The sequence below is a fragment of the Lathyrus oleraceus genome, chromosome 4 (genome assembly GCF_024323335.1).
Source record: "Lathyrus oleraceus cultivar Zhongwan6 chromosome 4, CAAS_Psat_ZW6_1.0, whole genome shotgun sequence".
NCBI lineage: Eukaryota > Viridiplantae > Streptophyta > Magnoliopsida > Fabales > Fabaceae > Lathyrus > Lathyrus oleraceus.
This window is the reverse complement of record NC_066582.1, coordinates 231,813,404-231,824,222: the sequence shown is the minus strand read 5'-3', so window position 1 is coordinate 231,824,222 and position 10,819 is coordinate 231,813,404. Positions and strand designations below refer to the sequence as shown.

The window sequence follows — 10,819 nt, the reverse complement described above, 5'->3', positions numbered from 1 at the left end:
CAGAGATCATATGCTCTTGCTGCGACCAAGGAGATAGATCATAAACCAATGTACTATCCTTCCTGTGATTCTGCACAGGGTCTTGAAGAAGAGATGTTCCAACATCTTTAAGAACATCAGTTATCTGGAGCTCCAAGGATAATCAATTACATACTAGTACTTGGCACAAGTAGACATTGATCTTAAATCCTTTCCCAATTATCCTTTCAGATACTTCCACCATAAGAATACTTTGAAAATATTCTTCTTGTGACAAGATCTTCTGCTTGCAAGCACCTCAGCAGTTTTGAGAATCTTTCCAGATTAGATTCAGCCTTAGGAATGAGAGAGATGAATCCTTCCTTGCAACTGTGTCACACAACAGCCAGAACCCATGTGACACAGGTCAACAGCCAACCAGACCCTAGGCTGACCAAACGTGAGGAGGTTAGCCAAACTCCCCCTCAAATTAGAAATCATGGACACTCCACACCAATATCCATGCATTGTACACAAATGTCTCAACATGACATACACCATCCCTACCAGTGGCAACTAACTCTATGAGTTATACCTCAACCAACCACTGAATCTTCATATTCTCACTCCTTGAAAGAACTGCCACTTCTGAGCGTGGTGTTTGAATAACAAGATTCATGGTCCCAATCCTCTTAAATGAAATAGCAGTCAGGTTACCCCATTATTAACTTCTAACATCCAGGGGACTTGTCTTGCAACACAACATAGTACTTCAGGGAACAAATATCCAACCCTGATCAATCTACAGGAATAAGGCAAGCAGCAGGAAATTGCACAATGTCACATCTCAGCCAGCTCCACTTCTAGAGACCAGACCTCTACATGTGACCTTCTTGAGCATACACACAGTTGACCCTACCCTTGTCAACTTAGTACACACAGATGTCTCCTCTTCCAGGTCAGGAGTAGGTTCCAAACAAGGCCTCCTTTTGTTTGACACCTAAAAACATCTGCTCTTCAACCAGTAGCTGCATACGTGTTGAACAACATGTTCTAACATCACATAGAACATTAGTTCCACCTCCTTGGAACAAACTTTCCTTGAAATTCTTCAACGTCTTCATATACATTACCCAAAAGAGTAAAGGAATCAGTGATCAGTTGATTCTTACCATCCTGAAGTGAGAGCGTCATGACGAGTGATCTCGAGGAGACACGAGTCTCTTTGACATCTTCAAGAGATTATGATGAACTCTTGATTACAGCAGCCTTTCATCCACATGGGGGGAAACTACATCAGAGTTTGAGTTTTGCCAGGTATTATGCAGCGGAAATCATAATACAACTCAACCTATGAACACACACTTCACCAGATCAGCCTCCAAGACCATACCAAGTTTGAATGTGATTCAATACTGGCACAACTGTCCCACACAAAGGCCAATTGCCAACCTCCAGAGACAGGTACACACCATTCCCGTCATGAACAGTCCATCCACCTACTTCAAGGGACCATTCAGGGAAATTACAGAACCTTTCACAGGTTCCAGCATCAGTACTAACATAACTCCTTGCAAGATACCAGAAAGTATCACCCATGGATCTCATCCAGAAACAGACAGGATGCCTGCTCTGATACCAATTGAAATTCTGGCGTAGTCAGAATTCAGATGTTCTACTCTAAGTCATGACATCTGATCCAACATTATAACTAATACAGCAAGACAGTTATATAAATTAAAACCCTGTACTCAAGCACGATTTCACAGTAGTCACAACTTCTGCTACTGTATTACCTTAGAATGGAAGAACACCTAGTTCTGTCCTTCTTGTACACAGACACAACAGAGATCAAACACCATACTTACTTCTGTTGTGTTTGGACAGTTATCAGCATGATATATCAATATTGATTTGCACATCACCTGTTACTGTATTTCAATTTGCTGGCTTAGAGCTCGTGTTTCCTAAACTAAAAGTCAAACAAGGTAACCTAATCCACACATTAGGGAGCTGACAAATAGGCTATTTGTTAGGTTCATTGTAGGTTAGTTGTTATTTTCCTGGATTTTAGCTCAGCTGTTGGATTCCTTAAATTAGCCTGAGAAAAATGCTGAAACAGAAACACTAATTATCCTCCAATTTAGCACCAACTGTCAGGTGTGAATGTCACAACATTTAGTTTGACATTCAGAACATATACCTCATGCTGATTCTGTTATGTTCCTGAAAACAGACTGTGCTAACTTTACTATACTGTGAAAGACTAATCAGTATCTACTTCAGTATCAGTCTACACGTACAACTGTCAAGACATCCAGTTTGACAGTTTCACTATGATCCGTTGGCCAGGTCTGTTATCCTCTTGAAGACCAGACTTAACTAAATACTGAACTGAGATCAACATGCTTATTATTCAGTATGTGTTGTTAATGATGAATGTCAAAACATTCTGATTGACATTCAAACAGAAGGCTATGTATCAGGTCTGTTATTAACTTGATAAGCAGACTGAATTACAACCTGAGTTATGGCAGACAGGATTATAACATGCAGAAGGAAAACAAACACAGAAAATTGTTTACCCAGTTCGATCAAACATGACCTACATCTGGGGGCTACCAAGCCAGGAAGAAGATCCACTATCAGCAGTATTAATTCAGAGTTAAACTCCCCCGTTTACAACTCTTCACTTAATCCCTACCCAATGCAATCTATACCTAGGAACTCCTAGATAGAAACCTCCAGTTTCCATTCCTATCACTACAAATACAATGTAATGTTAAAACAACTTGAACTTGCTTCACAGCTTCGTTCAAGATCATAATCACTCTTGCCTACAGGCTTTGAGTTACAAATACTCTCAGCTTTGAACACTGAGAAACACATGGTAACCTTCCCACAGGTTGGGAGGTTTACCTCACACACACCCCTAGATTTTCATTCTATGAGGCTTACAAAAACTAGGTTACAATATGCTATTTATAACCTAATCACCCAACTGGATTTGGGCCTTCAGAAATCGCAGCAAACTTGTTCTTTGTTGTTACAAAGTCAGCAGAAACTTTCTGCTACAATCAAGGTCTTCAATCCTAAAATCTCTCCATATATATCTCCTTATTTTGAGCCTATATATATTCTGATTGAGTCTTTAAGACCTCCACATGGGAGTTAGGATATTCACCAAATATCCTCACTAATCCCAGAATATATACTGAATTAATTAATTCAGTTTTCTACACATGTGCGATGTCACAGACATGATGTTGTGACATCGTACATGACATGTTGGTCCAGATGTTGAAATTCTTCAACCCAACATATTAAAACAACAGAGATGATTACATTATTTGTTTTACAAAATTAATGCCAATCCTAAGGTATTAACACTTTCCATACCAAATGCAACACAATAGCTGTCAAAAGTCCCATTGCAAAATTCAAGACCATTGTCAATCCTCAACCTCTTGACCTTCCTGCAAGTTTGGTTTTCTACCAAAGTTTTCCAACTTTTGAAATTTTCAAAAGTTTCATCCTTATCTTTCTGAATGAATACCTATAATTTTCGTTAGTAATCATCCTTGTCATGTGCCAAATACAACCTGAATCCTTAATCCACTCCTTGTTTGGATCACATAATTCCTCAAACACGTCCTTGTTTACCATTATCATTTCCACCATGATTATTTCGTCGATCGGGGCACACCTTTCTTGTGTGATCCTCCTTCTTACAATGATAACACCTAATAGCATGAGCATTACCACCATAATAATTATGTAGAACTTTACCCTTCTTCTTCTCAAACCTACCATCTTTCTTCAAGAATTTCCCTTTCAAGGACAATCCTTCACACACAAATGATGGTTTGTTCTATTTTCTTTTGTTCAAATCCTTCGAGTACACGGCTGATTGAACTTCTTCAAAGGTTAGGGACTCTCTTCCATACAAGAGAGTTTCCTTGAAATAAGCATAAGACTTAGGTAAAGCACACAACAACAACAACAACAATGCTTGATCTTCATCATTAATCTTGACCTCAATATTCTCAAGATCAAGAATCAAATTGTTGAACATATTCAACTACTCAACCAAGACTTTGTCTTCACTCATCTTGAATGAATACAAAACTTGCTTCAGGTAAAGAAAATTGACCAAGGATTTGGTCATACACAAACCCTCGAGTTTGCTCCACACACCCGCTGCAGTTTTCTCCTTTGAAACCGGCCTCAGAACCTTATCACCAAGGCTCAAGATGATTGAATTGTGGGTTTTCTCGATCATAGTCATCTTTTCCTTTTCTGATAGGGAAACATCCATCTTCTCTGATCCTTTCAACGCTTCTTACAAACCATGTTGAACCAGTAGGGCTTGCATCTTCAAGCGCCACAAACTGTAATCATTCACACTGGTGAATTTCTCAATCTCATATTTTTTGACAACATCTTCTCCCTCACACTCACCGTACCAATTTGTTGTGAAAGCGATGTCCAGAAAACAGAGTATGATCGGTTTCTTGATTAACAAGAAAAAAGTAAAGAAAAAAAGAGAAGAAAAGATAAAGGCAATTCAAAATGCTTTTGAACCCTGGATTCTTAATTCAATTATATATTAATTACAATGCATACAATTGAGTCTCAACTACACACTGGATTCTCCCTCTGTCTAGGATTATCAGGGATTGATTGGAGAAGTGATGACTAGTATGCTATTTGTAAGAAAACTAAACCCTAACTTTCAACTATCATACTAAACAATTGCCCCAACTGACGGACCCAATTCAACATGCTAACTTAAACAACAATCTAACATATTTCAACAACTACACCAGCTTCTTAACTTCAACAAAACTCTTCGACTTCGACAAAATTTACTATAACTTTAAATTATAAGCCATAAACTACACGTTGTATATTAAGGTGCATTAAAGATTATATTCCCGATTAATATTGATGTTCACATGCATGCATGAAAAAAAAGCACAAAGCAGACAAAATTGACAAAATTGTCAGCTTATTACCTATACAACTAAAATTCTGATTCCTATACTTCCCCCCTTTACCCTTAAATCATTGCTCCTTAATTCCTTTACTGTATATATTCGTAACACAAGTCACTCTCCCAACAAAATACCCTGTAATGTTTTTCTTTATTATTCTAAGCTTATCAATTTCCGAAGTAGATCCAAGCATTAATATTTATTGCCTCTTTTGTCTCCTAAAATTGGCAAATCACTGCCACACATTGTTATAGAATGTCATCTGAATCCTTACCCGTTAGATTAACTTACAGTCGCAAGAGAGATATGTTAGAGTATTGACATATGGTTGAGTAGATTTAATTATTGAACCATCATTAGGGGAAACAAGGCAGCATAAACCTGCAATGATGTTCTGTATCAATTGTTTGTATACGACCATAAATTTCTCATACAGCTTAGTCCATCTTACGTACTAACATTGGATTAATCAAATCACAATGTAATGGAAATGTTGGCCTAAAATATAACAAACCAATCGAAAATGTAGGGAGACTCACATTGCATTCACATGCACATATAATACTCAAATAATTGGCTTTATTCACCTTGTTCAAATTTAAAGTTCTCCAATTCTCTTATATCATATTCCTATAAATAGATGCAAGAAACACTAATTAGAAATCAACCATCCATTAATCCTTGTGTTAGTTCATCTTTCTAAGTAAACAACAAAAGAAAAAAATGGAAACAATTTTTATGTTATCATCTACTCATCAACCATTAAGGTCAATCAGTTTACCAACAAGAATTCATCCATCTTCACAGAGAGTTGAAGCATTATTAAACCATCTTAAACCACAAAATTCTTCTCAATCTCTCTCAAGAACATTCTCTTTTGAAGCAGATACAATTCAGAGTGATTTAGTTGTTCTTGCAGAATTATACAATTGCATGGAGGAACTCTTTCGTTCTCAACAAACACAACAAGCTCTTTTGCACTATCAAAATGGAAAACTAGTGGAAGATTCATTAGGTGGTTCAGTCACACTTTTAGATGCATGTAGTTCGTCAAGGGAATTACTCTTGAATCTTAAACAACATGTTCAAACAATTCAATCTGCTATACGTAGAAGAAGAGGAAATTCAGCATCAAGCATTGAAAGTAGCATTTATGAGTATGATTGCTTTAGAAAGAAGGCAAAGAAGGAAATTTCAAAGCAACTTTTCGAAGTGAAGAGAATGGAAAACAAAGTTAAGGTTTTTTCTTTAATGGGTCAAGATCAAAATATGATATTTTTAGCAGAAGTTTTAAGAGAAGCAAGTATCATCACAATATCTATATTTCGTTCTCTTTTGTTATTCATATCTATACCAAGACTTAAAACAACAAAAGAGCCATCTTTGATCTCAAAGCTTAATCCTTCAAGATTGTTTTCTCCAGAGAAGAAGCAGAAGAACACTGATTTCGCATCCATCTTAAGAATGTTGGAGACATTGAATGATAGTGTTTGTGATCTGGAAGCTGGATTGGATTGCATATTTAGATGTTTAGTAAGGAATAGAGTTTCTTTTCTTAATATGCTTGCTCATTAGGAAAATGATGAGTGAAGTATAAATCATTGTCCAAGTTTTAATTATTAACAAGACTATGAGAGTGATCATGTAATCCGAATTTTTGAGGATTAGCTCTAACAAATTTGTATATGTTGGAATAAAAGCATAAACATGATTCAGATTTATGCTATATCTTATAAACTTTTCCATATTCTTTGTTTTTTTTACATTTTAAATTTATTTGAACTTATTACTATTGTGTTTTTGAATCGGAATCGTAAAACTATGAAGGTAAGAATCAATGAATTCGCCACAACAATTGCATGCATTGATATCTTAAGCTATGTATCTTATTTTCGTATCATGCTATGCTATGTATGTTTTCTTTGATTCTTTCTAAGATCTTTTGTATGTCTAAGTTTGATCCTCCTATTTTGTTTTTAGGTTTTGATTCCCCGTTTTAAATACCATGTTTTTTTTTTCCTTTTTTGAGTTTTTGTGTTGGATTTTAATCCTCAAAAAGAGATCAAAATCCAACACACAAAAAATAGTTTTTAAAATTGAAAGATCAAAATTCAAAAAAAATGATAAAATAGAGGAATCAAAATTCCAATTAAATATTTTTTATTTTAATGATAGTTTGATTTTATGTGTTTTTTCTTTTCACATTGAAATCATGTTGGTATAAAATAAGATATTTATATATATTTGTGTTAAAAATTGTGTGGTTGTTTTTTTTATGCCATATGAATTTTTTGAACTTTAGGATTAAGAGATTTGTATCTTCATCGTTGGTTGATTATTTGGTATCTTCTTTTTTAAGTGTAAGTTTTTTTCTTTTTCTTCGACAAACACTTTTTAACTTAATTTCATGTTTATGACATTTAAGAAACAAAGTATCTAAATCTATAGAAGACAAGTTTTTAAATTCACAAATCACAGCGACTTTATGTTTGTAGTTGAGATCTATACGTTAAAAAAATTTCTTAATTAAATTCTCATTTTAATAATTTGTGGTTGGCTATTTAGCTTGGAAAGCTCTCGCAAACTGTTAGCTCATAATTTCGACGCCCACTGAAGAATTACCAAAAGGAAAATCCTATGTATAGATGTTTCGACCATGAAGAGATGTTTCGACAGGGTAGATATATTTCGACAGGATATGATATTAAAAAGACCCAGTTGAAAATCTTTGGGTATAAGGGTCAGCGTGCAGTTAGGACTTAGAAATATTTCTTAAAATAGTTGAAAACGGTTTTCGATTGGAGATTCAAAATTCAAATAAATGAGGGAACTTTGCTCTTATTTGAAACTGTTGAAGGTACACGTGGGGCATAATGGATAGTTATATCCATGCAAGGTGTCATGTGTCTCGACGTGATTGAAAGGCCGTTAGAAACGGTTATTTCGATTGAGTATAAATAAAGGGTCTTAGTGTTAGGATCGGGGGGTGTCAAAGTGTGTACAGAGTCTGTAAAATTTACCAAGTACCCGTGTGAAGAGGAATCGTAAATTAAAGAATGTATGTTTTCTTACACCATTGTTAGTTATTTCAAAGCAATACAATTAACTTTTACTTTTCTTCCTGAAATATATTTCTTTACTTCTTTATTTCAAACATTTCTTTAATTCTTTATTTCAAACAGTCTTCTTTACTTCTTTATTTTAAACAGTCTTCTTTACTTGTTTATTTCAAACAATTTTAATATTTCTTTGTTTCGAACACTTGTCGTTGCCACTTGGTTATCATCATATTCTTTTATAATTTTTCTCTTTAATTCATATTAACTTTTTACCATAAGTTTTAACGACTAGTCCCACAAACACTGTCGAAGTGTTCATGATTACTAGAATTCATTTTAAAAACAATTAGCACATGTCTTAGGATCAATCTGATCGATCCTGTGAGTAACGAAATTTAGAAATTTGGAAGATCAGCGGTTGTTTACTAATTTTCAAGGTAAACAAATTGGCACGCCCAGTGGGACAGTGCTAGCGTTTTGGAATTGCTTTTAATTTTGGTTGTTAACTCATTTTTCCCTTTTTCGGAAAGAACTCGTTGTATGTTATTAAGGAGTGGTAAAGTAGCCATAAACAACGAAGAACGACCAAGGAGAGAATCCCATACGAGAATGGAAAATTTAAATGTGCCAGATAAGCAAAACTCTCAAAATTCATCAATCAGTAACATAACGCCCCCTTATTCTTCGATAGGGGTGAACACGGCCATAGTGCACGTGTCTGAAATAGTTCCATCTATGGTGAGTTCGATGTCGACGCATTCGATCTCCCATATTGAACCAATTTTAACTTACATCGGGCCTTGGGGGCCTCCACATACTCCCCCACCGATTAGAGATATTCCAAACAGGCCTTTGGTACCCCTTGGTTTCTTGATACCATTTGGTGGTCGAGAACAACCATATGGAATGCCAACATTAGTGATGGCCAGTTTACACAATGTTGGTTCGACTTTCTCAGAACCAGTGCTTAACGTGAACTCTCCAGTACAAGGGTCTGGGGTTAACATGGGTCGAACTAACCAATCTTTAGGTTTGAGACACTAGACACAACTACCTAGTCTTACCAATAACTCCGCAGCAGTGTGGAGACAACAGATGGACGAAAGTAACCATGAGATGGTCCAAATGTTGACCCAAACATTGACCACCGTATTAAATCCTCTGATTCAAAATACGACTCAATCGAATCAACAAATGACAGCGCATGTGGCCCGAATGTCTGAATTCCTGGGTGTACTACAGCCCTAGTGGCACCCTCCTAGGGATTGGGTAAGAGAAAACCAGGGGGTCACCTTCGAAGAAGACCTTACTATCAACCAGATCCCATAAAATCAACTGCAACCAGAGATGTCGAATCAAGGGGTAGGAGTAGTACCCCCTAGGATCGAACCATAAATACCCAGGGAACCAAGGGTAGTAATGGTAAATAGAGACCAAAATGTCGATGATATCACACGACAAGTTCGACATGACAATTTGGCAGCAGATAATAATCTAGCAGCCATGGTCGGGAGGATTATGGTTCGAAATGGGGTAAATTTTGGCCGTCGAAGGCCAAATTATACATCACCTCTGTCAGAGTATATCTTATAGGCAAAAGCACCCCCTAGAACAAAAATCCACAAATTCACTAAGTTTTTTGGGGATACCACTGAATCCACTGTCGAGCACGTGGCTAGATATTTAATTGAAGCAAGAGACATGTCAAACAATGAGAGCCATAGGATAAAGTTTTTTTTCCATGTTCTCTACCAAAGAATGCCTTCACATGGTTCACCACCTTGCCATAAAGTTTGATCCACACTTGGAACCAACTAGAGAGAATGTTCCATGAGCAGTTTTACATGGGACAAACGAAGATAAGTCTGAAGGAATTGGCTAGTATCAAACGGAAGTTTACTTAGCCAATTGATGACTATATGAATAGGTTTGGATTACTCAAATCTAGATGTTTTACACAAGTTCCAGAGCATGAACTGGTCGAAATGGCCGCTGGGGGCCTTGACTATTCGATTAGGAAGAAATTAGATACCCAATATCTGAGAGATATGGCCCAACTGGCTGATAAGGTTCGACAGTTAGAACATTTGAAGGAAGAAAAGGCTAGGGCAAATAAAAGTAAAAGGGTAGCTTATGTCGATTTCAGAAATGATGATGAAAGGTTCTGTCACGGACTTTCAGACTTCGACGATAACGAGATCGACCTTGCTGAATTTAAGCAAGTGCCACCGTACGCGTGTAAAGTTTTGGCCCCTTCGAATGGAAAGAACCCTATCGAACAAAAAAAGAATGATAAATTTCCCAAGAAAACTTATACTTTTGATGTTACAAAATGTGCCGAAATTTTTGATTTGTTAGCTAAGGATTGTCAAATGATAATACCTCCTTTAGAACAAAGAAAAAAAAGAGGGTTTTGCAAATACCATGGTTTTATGGGTCACAAAACATCTCAATGTTTTCTTTTCAGGGATCTTGTGCAGAATGCCACACAAGAAGGGAGACTTAAATTTGGGGACAAAACACGGAGCCAGATGAATATCGACTCTGATACTCTGCAAGTAGCTGATGCCCATTACACGGAGCCAGAGGAAGTGAACCTAGTTGAAGTCACTGATGATTTCGACATGAATGGAGTCATTGAAGACTTTGTCAATGAACCTGTTATGGCTAAGGTTTTTGAATACCTTGAGCATAAATATCTTAATGACTTTATTCAAAAAGATATGGGAGATACCACCAACAAAAACGCTGATGTCTCTGACGCTGGGGACTCTGAAGATTCCAAGCTGATGATAATCACCAAGG

General features: G+C 36.5%; 1 protein-coding gene across 1 annotated transcript; it reads left to right on the top strand.

Moving 5' to 3' along the window:
* Window positions 1-5,678: 5,678 nt before the first annotated feature.
* On the top strand, window positions 5,679-6,530 carry LOC127135381 (uncharacterized). Its single transcript, XM_051062109.1, has one exon. The coding sequence runs from the start codon at window positions 5,679-5,681 to the stop codon at window positions 6,528-6,530; it is 852 nt and encodes a 283-aa protein (XP_050918066.1).
* The last annotated feature ends 4,289 nt before the right edge of the window (window positions 6,531-10,819 follow it).

Coding starts and splice junctions, on each gene's coding strand:
- LOC127135381 (XM_051062109.1), top strand. CDS start 5,679: ATGGAAACAATTTTTATGTTATCATCTACTCATCAACCATTAAGGTCA.